This window comes from Periophthalmus magnuspinnatus, chromosome 10 (genome assembly GCF_009829125.3).
Source record: "Periophthalmus magnuspinnatus isolate fPerMag1 chromosome 10, fPerMag1.2.pri, whole genome shotgun sequence".
Lineage (NCBI taxonomy): Eukaryota > Metazoa > Chordata > Actinopteri > Gobiiformes > Gobiidae > Periophthalmus > Periophthalmus magnuspinnatus.
The window spans coordinates 36715838-36737117 of NC_047135.1; the positions used below are offsets into that span (position 1 = coordinate 36715838).

The window sequence follows — 21280 nt, forward strand, 5'->3', positions numbered from 1 at the left end:
TTGTACCATTTTCTGACTGAGACACGGAGCCGTCCAGTCCCACATCAGTTGTTTATTTACAAACTGGAGACGAGCTCCTTGTGCAATCAAACAATTTAATAACACAATTTGTCATTGTACTTTGAAGAACAAAAAACAAAAACACAAAAACTATAGAAGCAATTTCAAATATAAAAAAAATGAAATGGTGGAAATGATTCTGCCATTAAATGAAAGAATTTTACACAATATAGAAAAAAAACCTGATGCAAACATTAAGCAGGAGCAGCAGTCCAATCCCCCGAGTTTACAGGCAGAAGCAATGCTACAACATGGGCACTGAACACGCACGACGGGGACGTCCCGAGACGCGGGGTCCCGAGACGCGGGGTCCCGATCATGAACGGATGACATATTTCAACACAAACAAAACAACACTGGGGATAAGCTTGACTGACAGAAAAGTGAAACATGGAGCTGCAAGGGGACGTCTCGTTTGTTGGTGGTCATCAGAGAGGGGAGAATATTAGAGACATGAGTCTCTGGGTGGCTACAGGGAGGTCAAAGGTCAGCTCCATGAATGGCACAGGGATTAGAAGCCTGATGGGGTGAGCACGTTCATGTCCCGGGGTTTGAGTTTGTGTGGACGGGCCGGAGGTGGTTTGGCCTCGATCCCTGTGATTTCAATCTTAGGAGGCACGAAGTGGGCCGGGTCCTCCACGTTCAGTTTGACCTGTGTGCTGGAGTAGTCCATGGTGGAGGACTTCTGAAGGCCGAAGTAGGCCTGCAGGGAAAAGCCTGAAACAGGCAACTGAGAAGTTATACCAAGAAACACATCACTAAGATACAAGTCTAACCCGACTAACCCTAATAACTATATTAGTTTGACCCCTGCTCGTTATAAAAGACACTTGGATAGCAAAAGGCGAAGTTAAATCTGTCAATAGCAGGGTCTTTGAGGACTGAATAGGGTCCAGCTGAAACTGGAGACAATAGCTGTTTACAGTTTCAGTGTGGTTAGCCCCTCCCCTCAGATTTAAGGCAGTGGCCACCAGCATCTGACCAGAACTGAAGAAACGATTTGTCCAGTTGACAAATTTAACTTTGCCTTTTGCTCTGGGTCAGATCTGGACAACTGAGGGTTTACACAGATAAAAGACACTTGGACTTAAAGCGTGTGACTCACCGGTGCCTGTGTCAGAGCCCGGGTCAGTGGGGGACTTCTGGACCATGGAGCGAGACCCAAAGAAGGTCCATTTGTCTCCTCCCCCTCCCTCATTCCCCATGTCTGCGCTGGGAGCAGGGCTCAGCTCTGGTGCTGTGAGAAAAGAGCCGGGGTTCACCGCAAACCAGTTTCTGTTCACAACAGTTATTTGAGTCAAATACAATCACTGAGACATATTTTGTTGTGTTAAATTTGGATAAATGTGACATACCTGCGGCTGAGGGCAGGTGACGAGTGTGGGGTGACACTGGGGGTGACAGAGGGGGTGACACTGGGGGTGACGGAGGGGGTGCCAACAGGAGTGGACTGTGCGGATGTTGTAAGCCTGTCCTCCCTAAAGTCCCCACTTGGCATCTTCAACTTCTGCAGGAGAAAACCAAAAACACATGTACATCTCAGTTCTTTGAAGGGTTTATCCTGATCGTGGTGGGTCAGAACTTTGAGACGAGGTGGATTTATTTACACATGATAAACACATAATGATCTGAAACCCACATCAGCCACTGCTGTGTCCAGGAAAAATAGACTTCTTGTAGATTCTTTCTACAGCCTGAGCCTCACCCGCAGGCCTCACCCGCAGGCCTCACCCGCAGGCCTCACCCGCAGGCCTCACCCGCAGGCCTCACCCGCAGGCCTCACCCGCAGGCCTCACCCGCAGGCCTCACCCGCAGGCCCGCACTCTGCTGAGGTCAGGGTGGGAGGGCACGTTGATTTAAACGACTTACCAGCAGAACACAGCCTCATGGGCTTTTGAACCTCAGAAGCACCTGAAAGAACGCACTAAACAGAAGCACTTTATTTCACTGTCAATTATGTTTTGATTCATTTGGACACGCCTCAGATGTATCGGCTCTTTTTCCACAGGGAGCTGCTGGTCCAAAGCCTGAGTACAGCCATTTGTATCAATGTATTTTTATACTGAAATTCTGATTCTGCCAAACAGTAAACGTCGTGACACCGGGCCTCCAGAGAGAAAAACACACGTGGAACAGAAGCCACAGAGTCGTCCAGAACAGGAGGCCAGTGACCCCTGGACACACAAAACACTAATGACAAAGTGCGTCAGTGTGTGGTCAGAGCCACTCACCTGAGGCTCTGCTGAAGGACAAAGACTCTGGGAACTGAGCCAGTCCAAACACTCGTGTGACCCCAAACAGAGTCACAGGGACAAAGTCACATTTGAGCCCAGTGTGTCGTAAACACAACTCTGAAAATCAACTGTATTTACTCTGTGTGTAATTTTACACACACACACACTCACACACACAGTCCATTTAGAAAAACAAAGCTGTTTCTGGAGGATTTTTTTCTTTTTCTGCGGTTTGACCTGAAAAAGCTCTAGGTTTTTCTTTACTTTATCTTGAAGTGTTTATATTTAGAGAGGAGTGAACACCTTTACCTCACTGTAAATATAAAGTGTAAATGTAAAGTGCCTCGTGGCTCCAGAGCCGGTTAGGGTCCCTCAGACCCAAAGATCCGAGTCTCAGAGCCGTCGACTCGGCTCTGTCCGGCTCTTTATTTGGAGCCGTTTTTGAATCTTTGAGTCTTTGTCTTTTGTTTGTGCCTGACGCAGATAAATATAATAAATCTAATAAACCCGTGAGAATAAACGGTCTTTAACCTCACAGAAGCGTTAGCCGTTACGCTAGTTAGCCCGTTAGCTTAGCATCAGGCCTTTTTTCCGTCTGGACCAAACGCTCAGACAGAACTCATTTATAAACTCACATTTATGAACTCAGATTTATAAACTCAGATTTACGCTCGTACCTTTTTAAAATTAGTCTTTTGTGTCGATCCTGCTCCGTGTGCGGTGTCATTCTGTCCATAGCTGCTGAGATTAAGAACTGAAAGGAGGAAACAGGACTCCGCTCTGTGCTAACTGTGCTAACTGTGCTAACTCTGCGCTAGCTCAGTTTGCTAACAGGATTTAGGTCACGTGCTCTTGGAAGAAGCGCTGTGATTGGTCCATCTGCCATTTAATTTATGTGCTAATGGGAGACAGGGGTGGGATTTAATACATTTTCTTCTTCCCTCACCTTTTCGAGCTTAAATAAGGATATTTATAAAATGTGCATTAAGTGAACCTGATACATGCGCTCGAAATAAATAAATAAATAAATAAATAAATAAAGTGAAACAATGAAAATGAGGTGGGCTTGTTTCACCTGTTCAAGGAAGAATCGAGTCTGTAGGTCAGTCTGTGCATCAGTCTGTAGGTCAGTCTGTGCATCAGTCTGTAGGTCAGTCTGTACATCAGTCTGTAGGTCAGTCTGTGCATCAGTCTGTAGGTCAGTCTGTGCATCAGTCTGTAGGTCAGTCTGTGCATCAGTCTGTGCATCAGTCTGTAGGTCAGTCTGTGCATCAGTCTGTAGGTCAGTCTGTGCATCAGTCTGTAGGTCAGTCTGTAGGTCAGTCTGTACATCAGTCTGTAGGTCAGTCTGTGCATCAGTCTGTAGGTCAGTCTGTGCATCAGTCTGTAGGTCAGTCTGTGCATCAGTCTGTAGGTCAGTCTGTGCATCAGTCTGTAGGTCAGTCTGTGCATCAGTCTGTAGGTCAGTCTGTGCATCAGTCTGTACATCAGTCTGTAGGTCAGTCTGTGCATCAGTCTGTAGGTCAGTCTGTGCATCAGTCTGTACATCAGTCTGTAGGTCAGTCTGTGCATCAGTCTGTAGGTCAGTCTGTGCATCAGTCTGTAGGTCAGTCTGCTGTCCATCTCCATCTCAAAGACACTGACCACTCCTTTGAAGAGAGTGAGGTTCAGATCTGAGTTAAAGAAACTATTTTTGTTGGGAAAGACAATCCTTCCTTGAACAGGAATGGGGGTGTCAGACATAATCTGTCCTACATCTTTAACTCCATCCTCAGACCCAAAGCAAACAAGGAACACAAAGAGAACAATAGAGTGAGCCAGTAGGCTCATTAAGGATGAATATACTAATTATGACTCGGGCACAGTGCACACTTAGTGTAGCTCCATCGACCCATCCTACAAACAGAAACTGTGAACAGAAGCTGTTTCAGTTTCAGTGTCGTTAGCGCCTCCTTCAGACAGATATGAGGCAGTGTCCAGCAGGAATCTGACCAGAACTGAAGAAGAGACTTGGACGAGCAGCCAAACGTCTTCACTCTAAAACTTTTGCCCAGTGACGGATTAAACTTTGACGTTTACTCTAGATCAGACCTGGACTGAGGGACACATACATTCTGTGTATAAATGTAATTTACTGCCTCAAAAACACTGATCAGGCCGACAGATTAAATATAGTCACATCACTGGTGTGTGGCATGTAGCATGTACTGTGTAGTCAGTTGTGGTAGTGTGTAGCATGTAGGGTGTAAGGTTTAGCATGGGAAGTGTAGTGTGTAGCATGCAGTCTAGCATGTAGTATGTAACATGTAATGTATAGCAATTAGCATTTATCGTGTAGTGTGTAGCATGTAGCGTTTAGTGTGCAGCATGTAGCGTGTAGCCTGTAGCGTGTAGCCTGTAGCGTGTAGCCTGTAGCGTGTAGCCTGTAGCCTGTAGCCTGTAGCCTGTAGCCTGTAGCCTGTAGCCTGTAGCCTGTAGCCTGTAGCCTGTAGCGTGTAGCCTGTAGCGTGTAGCCTGTAGCGTGTAGCCTGTAGCGCAGGGGTGTCCAAACTTTTCTCATGCAGGGCCACATATAAAACCACAGACAAAGCCGAGGGCCGATTGAGGGCCATAGACTGGTCGCCAGTACAGTGAATACTTTAAATCTGTGTTATTATTACAAGTTAGACTGAACCACTAGACCTTTATTCATGTTTACATCCTCAATGGAACACATTAAATATTTGATAAGGGCTTGTTAAAGTAGATTTTCAGAAATATATAGTAAAAAGTACTGTTTAAAGTAAAATAGGCCAATTCACCTGGAAACTTGAGGGTCAAGAAAAATTGGTCCGAGGGCCGCATTTGGCCCCCGGGCCGCAGTTTGGACATGCCTGCTGTAGCGTGTAGCCTGTAGCGTGTAGCCTGTAGCCTGTAGCGTGTAGCCTGTAGCGTGTAGCCTGTAGCGTGTAGCCTGTAGCGTGTAGCCTGTAGCCTGTAGCGTGTAGCCTGTAGCCTGTAGCCTGTAGCGTGTAGCCTGTAGCGTGTAGCCTGTAGCGTGTAGCCTGTAGCGTGTAGCCTGTAGCGTGTAGCGTGTAGCCTGCACTGTACTCACTGGCAGAGTGCCCTCCGCCCTCCGGTGGAAGCGCGTCTCCTCTGCAGACAGGCCTTTGTGTGGAGAGTAGCCGGTGTCTGTGAGACCGGCCTGGTGCTCGAACCGCTGCAGATTCTCGTGGCTTTGCTCTGGTTCAAACAGAGTCAGAGGTCAGAGGTCAGTGTCCGGCGGTACAGTCTGTTATACAGAACATTTGAAGAGACTGGGATGGGGCCGTCACACCTCCGTTTATATTTTTCAGATTTAGATTCATAAATAAAGACACTGTGACTCACTCATCAGAGCGCTCATTAAAGTGGTCGCTTTGGCCTTGACCACGGGAACAGGGGACTTTGCCGCTGCAGCTACCTCAAAACTCACTGACTTCCCACCGCTGTCCACCTCCTGCAACAAACAAATAAGCAAACAAACAGACAGATAAACAAACAGACAGATAAACAAACAGACAGATAAACAAACAGACAAAGAAAATGTTACCCTAGACACACACACACACACACTCAGAGGGCCGCACATGTCACATTTTGAGGTCAGTTTAAAGTTCAGTGTGTTGCCAAAGAGCACATTGACAACAGAAGGTCAAAGGTCACTGCACATGTAGTTAATGAGTATCCTTGACACACCTCTGCCGTGTTCCTAAACCTGTAGTGGGGTTTGAGCGGCTCCTTCCACAGGACGCTCCCGTGCAGGTCGGACGGAGGCGAGTGCAGGGGCGCGTCGATCAGCTCATCGTAGCTCATGTTACGCCGGAACATTGGCACCGGAGACGAGATGGCGCCAAACAGAGAAGGAGATCCAGACTCCAGGCCTTTAATAACAACAGAAACACTGTTATTTAGAGCAACACAAAGAAAGTCAGGGCCATTTTATTTAAGAATGAAACAGCAGCACGTCTGGAGCCTCAGGATTATGAAAACAGCAACTTTACTCCACTTAAGACTAATGGTTGTTATATTTTGTCTGATTATCACATATACTTTAATGTTAGCCTATTATTTCACTATTACTATATTTCCTACACATACGTCATTATTATGCAAACACAGTGTTACCTGGGACGTCTCCTTGCAGCGAGGACATGTTGAAGCGAATTTAGGACCAATGCGCTCGACCTGGAAATCCAAACCTGTCCCAAAGATCACATGATTATCATTATACATGTGATTATCATTATGTATGTGATTATCATTATACATGTGATTATCATTATACATGTGATTATCATTATGTATGTGATTATCATTATACATGTGATTAAAATGATATATGTGATTAAAATTACATATGTGATTAAAATTATATATGTGATTATCATTATACATGTGATTATCATTATACATGTGATTATCATTATACATGTGATTAAAATTATATATGTGATTAAAATTATATATGTGATTATCATTATACATGTGATTAAAATGACATATCCATCTGCAGTTAAATGCTTCAAAAACAGTATCTAATATCTGAATGTTACACAAATAGAAAGAGAGTTACGCTCCAGTTACAGTTATGTCTCCTCTAACAGCACGTCTGTTCTCTCTGTTCTTCTGCTCTGTCTGTTCTTCTATTCTCTCTGTTCTGTCTGTTCTCTCCGTTCTCTCTATTCTTCTGTTCTATTTGTTCTGGTTCAATGAGACAAACCCAAACCTCTTAGTGTCTCTAAGTGTCAGAGTTTGGTGTCAGACCAGAGCAACAACAGACTCTACGTCGTCGCTGTTTTAAGGTTTAACAGATGAGTCTCTGTCGGAGCCGCTTCAGACCTGAGTCTTTGGCTCTTTGGCTCTTTGGCTCTTTGACTCCTTGGCTCAGTGAATCATTCTATCGGTCTATTTCGGCTCCGGCTCCTGCGCGAGCCCCGGTGACTTGCAAAAACATGAACTTAAATGAGAGTCTGTGGGATGAGCGCGTTCACCTGACACTGAGGAACAGTCACGTTCCACTTTTAGATGAAAAACACACGAGTCTTTCATAAATAAAACGCACCTTTAATCCTCGCGCTGTTTCAGCTGCTGCGCTGGTTGAGCCGACAGAAAAAGCAAACACCATCTGTTTGTCCGTCCATGACTTTTGGACAAACTGTAAACAGACCCGCAGGCTCCGGTCCTCCTCCGGGACGCACGGAAGCGCGTAATGCCGCGCGCGCTCTCGGGAAATAGGAGCTGCTTTTAGAAGTCACCCCACCCCACGCGCTGACGTCAGCAAGTGCTGGACACACGCAAACGAACCCACAGCCACTGAAACACTAGTGACCCACAGCCACTGAAACACTAGTGACCCACAGCCACTGAAACACTAGTGACCCACAGCCACTGAAACACTACTGTGACCTACAGCCACTGAAACACTAGTGACCCACAGCCACTGAAACACTAGTGACCCACAGCCACTGAAACACTAGTGACCCACAGCCACTGAAACACTACTGTGACCCACAGCCACTGAAACACTAGTGACCCACAGCCACTGAAACACTAGTGACCCACAGCCACTGAAACACTACCGTGACCCACAGCCACTGAAACACTAGTGACCCACAGCCACTGAAACACTAGTGACCCACAGCCACTGAAACACTAGTGACCCACAGCCACTGAAACACTAGTGACCCACAGCCACTGAAACACTAGTGACCCACAGCCACTGAAACACTACTGTGACCCACAGCCACTGAAACACTAGTGACCCACAGCCACTGAAACACTACCGTGACCCACAGCCACTGAAACACTAGTGACCCACAGCCACTGAAACACTAGTGACCCACAGCCACTGAAACACTAGTGACCCACAGCCACTGAAACACTAGTGACCCACAGCCACTGAAACACTAGTGACCCACAGCCACTGAAACACTACCGTGACCTTCCGTCACATCGGGGCCTCCTTTAAATCCCTCTGTTTTTAGCCTCATCATCCACTTCACATCCTATTTTTTATCATTCTGAGAGAATGTGGACACTCGCTCTTGTCAGTGCGCCCCCTGTCCGTCGCGGGTCGTCCTGTGAGTGCGCCCCCTGTCTGTAGCCGGTGGTCCTGAGCCTGTTAGTCAGCTCTTACAGACTATTGCTCTTTTTTTTGTACCACAGACATGTGTCTGACACCAGTTTTGTGTTGTTTTTTTTTAAGTGTTGAGGCCTCGGGTTTTGGGATGGATCTCCCGCTCTCTCATCAGTGAGGAGCTGTTGGAGGAGCTGCTGGAGGAGTTGTTGGAGGAGCTGTTGGAGGAGTCGTTGGAGTTGTTGGAGGAGCTGTTGGAGGAGTTGTTGGAGGAGCTGTTGGAGGAGTTGTTGGAGGAGTTGTTGGAGGAGCTGTTGGAGGAGCTGTTGGAGGAGTTGTTGGAGGAGCTGTTGGAGGAGCTGTTGGAGGAGCTGTTGGAGGAGTTGTTGGAGGAGTTGTTGGAGGAGCTGTTGGAGGAGCTGTTGGAGGAGTTGTTAGAGGAGCTGTTCTGTGCTCGGCTCTTCATTACTTCTAGTATCGGTTCCTTCGGCTCTTGTGACGCGCAGCAGGAGGAACATTTTCCTTTTCATTTTGGTCAGTGAACCACCAGGGGGCGTTATTTTTCAAATATATTCTATTTTATGATAAATACAAATAAAACAGTTTCTCATTTCTTATTTCTTTATTTTTTATTCAAGAGAACAGTGAAGGCCTCAGGCTTTTTCATTGGCCCCGTTTCAAACGTGGTGCAAACAAAACAAAGTTTATGCGTCTATATAAAACATTTACTGCACATCAAGTCTTAAATTATAAAAACATTTAAACAGTAAAAACAGAAATGTAAAAACAAAAAATGTAAAAACAGAAATGTAAAAACAAAAAATGTAAAAACAGAAATGCCCTGTGGCCTTTAGCTTAAAATGACACATCAAAAACACTACAGTGTAAAACACTAAACTTCTGTTTCCACCGTTGTACATCCAGTGTGACGGTGGGGAGCTGCTCGGAGGTCAGAGAGAGGTCAGAGGGAGGTCAGAGGGAGGTCAGAGGGAGGTCAGAGGGAGGTCAGAGGGAGGTCAGAGGGGGGTCAGAGGGAGGTCAGAGGGGGGTCAGAGGGAGGTCAGAGAGAGGTCAAAGGGGAGGTCAGAGAGAGGTCAGAGGGAGGTCAGAGAGAGGTCAGAGGGAGGTCAGAGAGGGGTCAAGGGGAGGTCAGAGGGGGGTCAGTTGTCTCAGATTTTTAAAGCTGGTCTTGTGTTTGAGGCTCCAGCGTTTTACTTCTTTGACCTGAACGGGACAGACACAAGCCTGTTTTATTAGACATTATTGTATATTTAGTTTGAAACATAAACTTGTGTGTGTGTGTGTGTGTGGGTGTGTGTGTGTGTGTGTGTGTGTATATATATACACACACTCACTTAGAGACTGACCCGGTCATTCTGGTCAGAAACGTCTTGACGGCTTTGAGCTGGGGGTTGAGGCAGTATCGTCCGCCCTGTTTGTTGGTGATGCTGAAGAGCAAATAGAGTTTTCTTTAACTACAGGTTACAGCCGATAGTCGTTTCTATGGCGACTGATTGTCTCATTTGTGACTTACACAATCTCGACTTGGCGGCAGAAGTCTGAGGCCGGGTAGATCTGAATGTCTGAGATGTTTCTTCTTACATCGACTTTGTTCCTCACAGAGGAGCACAGACACTGCTGCCCAGACTGGTTTTCTACAACAAAGACCTTTCATGAGACTCCAGAATAATGTGATATGATTATATATGTTTATATATGATTTATATGTGTTTATGTGTTTATATATAATTTATATGTGTTTTATGTTTATATGTGTTTTTATGTTTTATATGTGTTTATGTATTATCTGTGTATGTCCTCATCATGAATGACCTAAATCAAAACATTTTACTCAGTTACTCAGTTTAATCTTGTGACAGAAAGTATATATATATATATATATATATATATATATATATATATATATATATATATATATATATATATGTATATATATATATATATATATATATATATATATATATATATATATATATATATATATATATATATATATATATACACACACACACACATACATACATATATGAAGACAGCCTAATAAAGATTAAAGTATAAAGCCTTACGTTGTGCGTGGCAAATGAAGGCCAGCGCGGCGATGACCAGCAGGACTCTGATGCTGTTGTCGTTCATGTTGAGGACAGATGATGATGATGATGATGATGATGATGTTTGGTCAGGAGCTGGACGCTGAAGTCTGTGAGAGTTCTGCCTCTGGACACTGACTTTTATACTTTCAAGAAGCATGACATCATAGATCTGAGAAAAAGGAAACTGCACAGAGACTGGAAAGTGAAACTGCAAGATTCTGCAGAGTGAAAACCACAGACTCCGCCCCCTCTTTTTGTCATTTTTGCAGATTAGGGAGATTTTTAACATAAAAACAAATCAAAGTTTTAATCTGATGTAAAAGCAAATATTTATAAGCTGTAAAGTTCATATATATATATATAGTAGAGCAGTATCTGTACTTTCACAAATATATAACTGCACTGAAAGTAAAAGTAACACTGTGTGCGTGTGTGTGTGGGGTGTGTGTGCGTGTGTGTTGTGTGTGTGTCTGAAATAATCATCTTTGACCACAGAAACATAAAATGTCAGCGTCACCTCCAGTCTCTCTCTCTAAAACCTTCAAATCAGGACAGAAATCTCGAGGTAAAAATGGACTCAGACTTGAACTTTAACAGACACATCAAATCAGTAACATCTGCAGCTTTTTACATCTAAAAACATCAAAAATCAAAGGTAAACTGTCAAAACCAGAGACTTATCCTGCATTTGTGTCCAGGAGGTCAGATGATTGTAACGTCCTGATCACTGGACTCTCCAAACGAGCCACAGAACAGAACATCCAGAACATCCAGAACATCCAGAACATCCAGAACATCCAGAACACTGCTGCTCGGGTCAGGACTAGAACCAGGAAGTATTTCACATGTGTCCTGTGGCTCAGGTCTCTGGCTCCTGTGGCTCAGAGACTTTAAAGCAGCTCAGTGTGAACAAGTCTCTCCATGGACCAGCACCAAAGAACATCTCCCACATGAGCCACAAGAACCATCTCACATGAGGAGGACTTCAGGGACCGGCCTCCTGATGTAGACCTGGTTTAGTCCTGGTTTAGTCCTGGTTTAATCCCGGTTTATTCCTGGTTTAGTCCTGGTTTAGTCCTGGTTTAGTCCTGGTTTAGTCCTGGTTTAGTCCTGCTTCAGTCCTGGTTTAGTCTTGGTTTAGTCCTGGTTTAGTTCTGGTTTAGTCCTGGTTTAGTCCTGGTTTAGTCCTGCTTCAGTCCTGGTTTAGTCCTAGTTTAGTCCTGGTTTAGTCCTGCTTCAGTCCTGGTTTAGTCCTGGTTTAGTCCTGGTTTAGTCCTGCTTCAGTCCTGGTTTAGTCCTGGTTTAGTCCTGGTTTAGTCCTGGTTTAGTCCTGGTTTAGTCCTGGTTTAGTCCTGCTTCAGTCCTGGTTTAGTCCTGGTTTAGTCCTGGTTTAGTCCCGGCCTCCCGCTGGTCCCAGAGTCAGGACTACACGTGGGGAGTCAGTTTGAGTTTTGTGCAGGTTCCTGTATTTTAATGTCTTTCTTATTCTGTAAAGCACTTTGAATTACTTTGTGTATAAATTGTGCTGTACAAATATACTTCCTTTGGCACATTGTGTGTCTGTGTGTCTGTGTGTCTGTGTGTGTCTGTGTGTGTCTGTGTGTGTCGGGGTGTGTGTGTGTGTGTGTGACAGTGTAAAGGTGTGAGCGTGTGGTGAGGCCGGGGGCGATGATGGAAATGATGAAATATTGTTTATTTCAGTTATTTGTGGGGCTGATGGTCCGAGGGGCTTCCCACTCACTTCAGTTCAGTGCAAGTTTCTTAAATAAGAGGAAACTGAAGCGGCTGATGCCTCTTCCTTTTCTCGTGGTTGATAAATTTCTGTTTCTGTGGAAATTGCCTCACTTTCCGTTTGTTTTATTAATAAAATCGTGCTAAAAGTCGTTGACGTATCACTGCTCACACACACATTATGAAGTATAGTAAATGTTTAAGTATAGTAACTGTAAGTATGGTAAATATAAGTATAGTAAATGTTTAAGTATAGTAACTGTAAGTATGGTAAATATAAGTATAGTAAATGTTTAAGTATAGTAAATGTTTAAGTATAGTGAATGTAAGTATAGTAAATGTAAAAATAGTAAATGTAAAAATAGTAAATGTAAGTATAGTAAATGTAAGTATAGTAAATGTTTAAGTATAGTAAATTTTTAAGTATAGTAAATGTTTAAGTATAGTAACTGTAAGTATAGTAAATATAAGTATAGTAAATGTAAGTATAGTAAATGTTTAAGTATAGTAAATGTTTAAGTATAGTAAATTTTTAAGTATAGTAAATGTAAGTATAGTAAATGTAAGTATAGTAAATGTTTAAGTATAGTAAATTTTTAAGTATAGTAACTGTAAGTATAGTAAATATAAGTATAGTAAATGTTTAAGTATAGTAAATGTTTAAGTATAGTAAATGTTTAAGTATAGTAAATGTAAAAATAGTAAATGTAAGTATAGTAAATGTAAGTATAGTAAATGTTTAAGTATAGTAAATTTTTAAGTATAGTAACTGTAAGTATAGTAAATATAAGTATAGTAAATGTTTAAGTATAGTAAATGTAAGTATAGTAAATGTAAGTATAGTAAATGTTTAAGTATAGTAAATTTTTAAGTATAGTAACTGTAAGTATAGTAAATATAAGTATAGTAAATGTTTAAGTATAGTAAATGTAAGTATAGTAAATGTAAGTATAGTAAATGTTTAAGTATAGTAAATGTAAGTATAGTAAATGTAAGTATAGTAAATATAAGTATAGTAAATGTTTAAGTATAGTAAATATAAGTATAGTAAATGTTTAAGTATAGTAAATGTAAGTATAGTAAATGTTTAAGTATAGTAAATGTAAGTATAGTAAATATAAGTATAGTAAATGTTTAAGTATAGTAAATATAAGTATAGTAAATGTTTAAGTATAGTAAATGTAAGTATAGTAAATGTAAGTATAGTAAATGTAAAAATAGTAAATGTAAAAATAGTAAATGTTTAAGTATAGTAAATGTAAGTATAGTAAATATAAGTATAGTAAATGTTTAAGTATAGTAAATGTTTAAGTATAGTAAATGTAAGTATAGTAAATGTTTAAGTATAGTAAATGTAAGTATAGTAAATATAAGTATAGTAAATGTAAGTATAGTAAATGTAAGTATAGTAAATGTAAAAATAGTAAATGTAAAAATAGTAAATGTAAAAATAGTAAATGTAAGTATAGTAAATGTAAGTATAGTAAATGTTTAAGTATAGTAAATGTTTAAGTATAGTAACTGTAAGTATAGTAAATATAAGTATAGTAAATGTTTAAGTATAGTAAATATAAGTATAGTAAATGTTTAAGTATAGTAAATGTAAGTATAGTAAATGTAAGTATAGTAAATGTTTAAGTATAGTAAATGTAAGTATAGTAAATGTAAGTATAGTAAATGTAAAAATAGTAAATGTAAGTATAGTAAATGTAAGTATAGTAAATGTTTAAGTATAGTAAATGTTTAAGTATAGTAAATGTAAGTATAGTAAATATAAGTATAGTAAATGTTTAAGTATAGTAAATGTAAGTATAGTAAATGTAAAAATAGTAAATGTAAAAATAGTAAATGTTTAAGTATAGTAAATGTAAGTATAGTAAATGTTTAAGTATAGTAAATGTAAGTATAGTAAATGTAAAAATAGTAAATGTAAAAATAGTAAATGTTTAAGTATAGTAAATGTAAGTATAGTAAATATAAGTATAGTAAATGTTTAAGTATAGTAAATGTAAGTATAGTAAATGTAAGTATAGTAAATGTAAGTATAGTAAATATAAGTATAGTAAATGTTTAAGTATAGTAAATGTAAGTATAGTAAATGTAAGTATAGTAAATGTAAGTATAGTAAATGTTTAAGTATAGTAAATGTAAGTATAGTAAATGTAAAAATAGTAAATGTAAAAATAGTAAATGTAAAAATAGTAAATGTAAGTATAGTAAATGTAAGTATAGTAAATGTAAGTATAGTAAATGTAAGTATAGTAAATGTTTAAGTATAGTAAATGTAAGTATAGTAAATGTTTAAGTATAGTAAATGTAAGTATAGTAAATGTAAGTATAGTAAATGTTTAAGTATAGTAAATGTAAGTATAGTAAATGTTTAAGTATAGTAAATGTAAGTATAGTAAATGTTTAAGTATAGTAAATATAAGTATAGTAAATGTAAGTATAGTAAATGTAAGTATAGTAAATGTTTAAGTATAGTAAATTTTTAAGTATAGTAAATGTAAGTATAGTAAATGTAAGTATAGTAAATGTTTAAGTATAGTAAATTTTTAAGTATAGTAAATGTAAGTATAGTAAATGTAAAAATAGTAAATGTAAGTATAGTAAATGTAAGTATAGTAAATGTTTAAGTATAGTAAATGTTTAAGTATAGTAAATGTAAGTATAGTAAATGTAAGTATAGTAAATGTTTAAGTATAGTAAATGTAAGTATAGTAAATGTTTAAGTATAGTAAATGTTTAAGTATAGTAAATGTTTAAGTATAGTAAATGTTTAAGTATAGTAAATGTAAGTATAGTAAATGTAAGTATAGTAAATATAAGTATAGTAAATGTTTAAGTATAGTAAATGTTTAAGTATAGTAAATGTAAGTATAGTAAATGTAAGTATAGTAAATGTAAGTATAGTAAATGTAAGTATAGTAAATGTTTAAGTATAGTAAATGTTTAAGTATAGTAAATGTAAGTATAGTAAATGTAAGTATAGTAAATGTAAGTATAGTAAATATAAGTATAGTAAATGTTTAAGTATAGTAAATGTAAGTATAGTAAATGTAAAAATAGTAAATGTAAGTATAGTAAATGTAAAAATAGTAAATGTAAGTATAGTAAATGTAAAAATAGTAAATGTAAGTATAGTAAATGTAAGTATAGTAAATGTAAGTATAGTAAATGTTTAAGTATAGTAAATGTAAGTATAGTAAATGTTTAAGTATAGTAAATGTAAGTATAGTAAATGTAAGTATAGTAAATGTAAAAATAGTAAATGTAAAAATAGTAAATGTAAGTATAGTAAATGTTTAAGTATAGTAAATGTTTAAGTATAGTAAATGTAAGTATAGTAAATGTTTAAGTATAGTAAATGTAAGTATAGTAAATGTAAGTATAGTAAATGTAAAAATAGTAAATGTAAAAATAGTAAATGTAAGTATAGTAAATGTAAGTATAGTAAATGTTTAAGTATAGTAAATGTTTAAGTATAGTAAATGTTTAAGTATAGTAACTGTAAGTATAGTAAATATAAGTATAGTAAATGTAAGTATAGTAAATGTAAGTATAGTAAATGTTTAAGTATCGTAAATTTTTAAGTATAGTAAATGTTTAAGTATAGTAACTGTAAGTATAGTAAATATAAGTATAGTCAATGTTTAAGTATAGTAAATGTAAGTATAGTAAATGTAAGTATAGTAAATGTAAGTATAGTAAATGTTTAAGTATAGTAAATGTAAGTATAGTAAATGTAAGTAAAGTAAATGTAAGTATAGTAAATGTTTAAGTATAGTAAATGTAAGTATAGTCAATATAAGTATAGTAAATGTAAGTATAGTAAATGTAAGTATAGTAAATGTTTAAGTATCGTAAATTTTTAAGTATAGTAAATGTTTAAGTATAGTAACTGTAAGTATAGTAAATATAAGTATAGTCAATGTTTAAGTATAGTAAATGTAAGTATAGTAAATGTAAGTATAGTAAATGTAAGTATAGTAAATGTTTAAGTATCGTAAATTTTTAAGTATAGTAAATGTTTAAGTATAGTAACTGTAAGTATAGTAAATATAAGTATAGTCAATGTTTAAGTATAGTAAATGTAAGTATAGTCAATATAAGTATAGTAAATGTAAGTATAGCAAATGTAAGTATAGTAAATGTAAGTATAGTAAATGTAAGTATAGTAAATGTAAGTATAGTAAATGTTTAAGTATAGTAAATGTAAGTATAGTCAATATAAGTATAGTAAATGTAAGTATAGTAAATGTAAGTATAGTAAATGTTTAAGTATAGTAAATGTTTAAGTATAGTAAATGTAAGTATAGTAAATGTTTAAGTATAGTAAATGTAAGTATAGTAAATGTAAGTATAGTAAATGTAAAAATAGTAAATGTAAAAATAGTAAATGTAAGTATAGTAAATGTAAGTATAGTAAATGTTTAAGTATAGTAAATGTTTAAGTATAGTAAATGTTTAAGTATAGTAACTGTAAGTATAGTAAATATAAGTATAGTAAATGTAAGTATAGTAAATGTAAGTATAGTAAATGTTTAAGTATCGTAAATTTTTAAGTATAGTAAATGTTTAAGTATAGTAACTGTAAGTATAGTAAATATAAGTATAGTCAATGTTTAAGTATAGTAAATGTAAGTATAGTAAATGTAAGTATAGTAAATGTAAGTATAGTAAATGTTTAAGTATAGTAAATGTAAGTATAGTAAATGTAAGTATAGTAAATGTAAGTATAGTAAATGTTTAAGTATAGTAAATGTAAGTATAGTCAATATAAGTATAGTAAATGTAAGTATAGTAAATGTAAGTATAGTAAATGTTTAAGTATAGTAAATGTTTAAGTATAGTAACTGTAAGTATAGTAAATATAAGTATAGTCAATGTTTAAGTATAGTAAATGTAAGTATAGTAAATGTAAGTATAGTAAATGTAAGTATAGTAAATGTTTAAGTATCGTAAATTTTTAAGTATAGTAAATGTTTAAGTATAGTAACTGTAGTATAGTCAAATATAAGTATAGTCAATGTTTAAGTATAGTAAATGTAAGTATAGTCAATATAAGTATAGTAAATGTAAGTATAGCAAATGTAAGTATAGTAAATGTAAGTATAGTAAATGTAAGTATAGTAAATGTAAGTATAGTAAATGTTTAAGTATAGTAAATGTAAGTATAGTCAATATAAGTATAGTAAATGTAAGTATAGTAAATGTAAGTATAGTAAATGTTTAAGTATCGTAAATTTTTAAGTATAGTAAATGTTTAAGTATAGTAACTGTAAGTATAGTAAATATAAGTATAGTCAATGTTTAAGTATAGTAAATGTAAGTATAGTAAATGTAAGTATAGTAAATGTAAGTATAGTAAATGTTTAAGTATCGTAAATTTTTAAGTATAGTAAATGTTTAAGTATAGTAACTGTAAGTATAGTAAATATAAGTATAGTCAATGTTTAAGTATAGTAAATGTAAGTATAGTCAATATAAGTATAGTAAATGTAAGTATAGCAAATGTAAGTATAGTAAATGTAAGTATAGTAAATGTAAGTATAGTAAATGTAAAAATAGTAAATGTAAAAATAGTAAATGTAAGTATAGTAAATGTAAGTATAGTAAATGTTTAAGTATAGTAAATGTTTAAGTATAGTAAATGTTTAAGTATAGTAACTGTAAGTATAGTAAATATAAGTATAGTAAATGTAAGTATAGTAAATGTAAGTATAGTAAATGTTTAAGTATCGTAAATTTTTAAGTATAGTAAATGTTTAAGTATAGTAACTGTAAGTATAGTAAATATAAGTATAGTCAATGTTTAAGTATAGTAAATGTAAGTATAGTAAATGTAAGTATAGTAAATGTTTAAGTATAGTAAATGTAAGTATAGTAAATGTAAGTATAGTAAATGTAAGTATAGTAAATGTTTAAGTATAGTAAATGTAAGTATAGTCAATATAAGTATAGTAAATGTAAGTATAGTAAATGTAAGTATAGTAAATGTTTAAGTATCGTAAATTTTTAAGTATAGTAAATGTTTAAGTATAGTAACTGTAAGTATAGTAAATATAAGTATAGTCAATGTTTAAGTATAGTAAATGTAAGTATAGTCAATATAAGTATAGTAAATGTAAGTATAGCAAATGTAAGTATAGTAAATGTAAGTATAGTAAATGTAAGTATAGTAAATGTTTAAGTATCGTAAATTTTTAAGTATAGTAAATGTTTAAGTATAGTAACTGTAAGTATAGTAAATATAAGTATAGTCAATGTTTAAGTATAGTAAATGTAAGTATAGTCAATATAAGTATAGTAAATGTAAGTATAGCAAATGTAAGTATAGTAAATGTAAGTATAGTAAATGTAAGTATAGTAAATGTAAGTATAGTAAATGTAAAAATAGTAAATGTAAAAATAGTAAATGTAAGTATAGTAAATGTAAAAATAGTAAATGTTTAAGTATAGTGAACGTAAGTATAGTAAATGTAAGTATAGTAAATGTTTAAGTATAGTAAATGTTTAAGTATAGTAAATGTTTAAGTATAGTAAATGTAAGTATAGTAAATGTAAGTATAGTAAATGTTTAAGTATAGTAAATGTTTAAGTATAGTAAATGTTTAAGTATAGTAACAGACCCCCACACACACAAACACACCCCCACACACACCCCAACACACACACCCCCACACAGACACACACACACACACACACACACACATGCACATACACAAACAGAGACGCACACACACACGCACAGAGACACACAGACACACGCACACAAACATACACAGACACACACACAAACTGCTGAGCTGCTCATAGACGTTCTTTTTATTTGAATTATTTTATAAATAAAGTTATTTTTTCTTTTGTTTTGTGTTTGTTCCAGGTTTTACAGTAATGTCCTGATATAGTTTCACTTTCACACACTTCAGAGGGGCTTCTGTCCTGCTCCTGACTCACTGCCCTCTTTGGCAATCGCAGACAGACGGGTTCTGTTTCACTTCCGTCTGGCTCAGTGAGTTTATTTGAAAGCAGAAGTGAAGAGAAATGCGACTAAATCAAAAACACTTTCACAAAATGAAAATCAGATTCATATTCAAACAATGCTGCAAAATGTGAGAGATTTTTTACCTTTATCTGTGAAAGAGCAGCCAATATGTCAGCCCACGAGATACACACAACACACACACACACACAATACAGTGTGTCAGCCCACGAGATACACACAACACACACACACACACACACACACACAATACAGTGTGTCAGCCCACGAGATACACACAACACACACACACACACACAATACAGTGTGTCAGCCCACGAGATACACACAACACACACACACACACACAATACAGTGTGTCAGCCCACGAGATACACACAACACACACACACACACACACAATACAGTGTGTCAGCCCACGAGATACACACAACACACACACACACACACACACACACCATACAGTGTGTCAGCCCACGAGATACACACAACACACACACACACATAATACAGTGTGTCAGCCCACGAGATACACACAACACACACACACACACATAATACAGTGTGTCAGCCCACGAGATACACACAACACACACACACACACACAATACAGTGTGTCAGCCCACGAGATACACACAACACACACACACAATACAGTGTGTCAGCCCACGAGATACACACAACACACACACACACACAATACAGTGTGTCAGCCCACGAGATACACACAACACACACACACACACACACATAATACAGTGTGTCAGCCCACGAGATACACACAACACACACACACACAATACAGTGTGTCAGCCCACGAGATACACACAACACACACACACACACACATAATACAGTGTGTCAGCCCACGAGATACACACAACACACACACACACACACACACACAATACAGTGTGTCAGCCCACGAGATACACACAACACACACACACACACAATACAGTGTGTCAGCCCACGAGATACACACAACACACACACACACATAATACAGTGTGTCAGCCCACGAGATACACACAACACACACACACACAGTGTGTCAGCCCACGAGATACACACAACACACACACACACAGTGTGTCAGCCCACGAGATACACACAACACACTGTGTCAGCCCACGAGATACACACAACACACACACACACACAGTGTGTCAGCCCACGAGATACACACAACACACACACACACACAATACAGTGTGTCAGCCCACGAGATACACACAACACACACACAATACAGTGTGTCAGCCCACGAGATACACACAACACACACACACACACAGTGTGTCAGCCCACGAGATACACACAACACACACACACACAATACAGTGTGTCAGCCCACGAGATACACACAACACACACACACACACACACACACAATACAGTGTGTCAGCCCACGAGATACACACAACACACACACACACACAATACAGTGTGTCAGCCCACGAGATACACACAACACACACACACACACACACACCCCATACAGTGTGTCAGCAAACGAGATACACACAACACACCCCCACACACACAATACAGTGTGTCAGCCCATGAGATACACACAATATACACACACACACACACACCCCCACAATACAGTGTGTCAGCCCATGAGATACACACAATACACACACACACCCCCACACACAATACAGTGTGTCAGCCTATGAGATACACGCACACACACACACACACACACACACACACCCCATCCAGTGTGTCAGCCCACACATATACACTATACACACACTATACACACACATCTATACACACACACACATAAAAAAAATCAAACTTATTTCAAGCCTCAAAGAGGCGAGCGCTCCATCTAGTGTCCACATGTGGAACTGCTCCTCTGTGTGTGAATGTGTGTGCTGTTTTTCTCAGTGTTGTTTTTCTCAGTGTTGTTTTTCTCAGTGTTGTTTTTCCAGTGTTGTTTTCGAGTCTTGTCTGTGTCCCTCAGTCGTCCACATCTCATCCATGTTTTTTTTCCAGTGTCATCGGCTCACGTCAGGTATTTGTTAAA

At 37.1% G+C, this 21280-nt stretch overlaps 2 protein-coding genes across 3 annotated transcripts; both read right to left on the reverse strand.

Moving 5' to 3' along the window:
- LOC117378065 (putative monooxygenase p33MONOX) lies at nt 1-7535 on the reverse strand. Its single transcript, XM_033974602.2, has 8 exons — nt 7378-7535; nt 6441-6514; nt 6012-6196; nt 5664-5772; nt 5389-5516; nt 1416-1567; nt 1166-1335; nt 1-777 (listed from the first exon to the last, which is right to left on the reverse strand). The coding sequence occupies exons 2-8, from the start codon at nt 6466-6468 to the stop codon at nt 572-574; spliced, it is 978 nt and encodes a 325-aa protein (XP_033830493.1). The 5' UTR covers nt 6469-6514; nt 7378-7535; the 3' UTR covers nt 1-571.
- Nucleotides 7536-9025: 1490 nt separating this feature from the next.
- Nucleotides 9026-10607, reverse strand: LOC117377883 (C-X-C motif chemokine 10-like). 2 transcript variants are annotated; one of them, XM_033974395.2, is made up of 4 exons: nt 10479-10607; nt 9926-10046; nt 9759-9839; nt 9026-9615 (listed from the first exon to the last, which is right to left on the reverse strand). In XM_033974395.2, the coding sequence occupies exons 1-4, from the start codon at nt 10543-10545 to the stop codon at nt 9603-9605; spliced, it is 282 nt and encodes a 93-aa protein (XP_033830286.1). In that variant the 5' UTR covers nt 10546-10607; the 3' UTR covers nt 9026-9602. The 2 variants fall into 2 exon arrangements, with proteins under 2 accessions (XP_033830286.1, XP_033830285.1); XM_033974394.2 differs by having other exon boundaries at nt 9046-9615; nt 9747-9839; nt 10479-10597.
- Nucleotides 10608-21280: the final 10673 nt, after the last annotated feature.

Coding starts and splice junctions, on each gene's coding strand:
- LOC117378065 (XM_033974602.2), bottom strand. CDS start 6,468: ATGTCCTCGCTGCAAGGAGACGTCCCAG. Junction 5,773..6,011: donor GGTTTAGGAACACGGCAGAG/GTGTGTCAAGGA, acceptor TGTTTGTTGCAG/GAGGTGGACAGCGGTGGGAA. Junction 1,336..1,415: donor TCACCTGCCCTCAGCCGCAG/GTATGTCACATT, acceptor TGTTGTGAACAG/AAACTGGTTTGCGGTGAACC.
- LOC117377883 (XM_033974394.2), bottom strand. CDS start 10,545: ATGAACGACAACAGCATCAGAGTCCTGCTGGTCATCGCCGCGCTGGCC. Junction 10,047..10,478: donor CTTCATTTGCCACGCACAAC/GTAAGGCTTTAT, acceptor TCTTTGTTGTAG/AAAACCAGTCTGGGCAGCAG. Junction 9,840..9,925: donor TGCCGCCAAGTCGAGATTGT/GTAAGTCACAAA, acceptor TTTGCTCTTCAG/CATCACCAACAAACAGGGCG.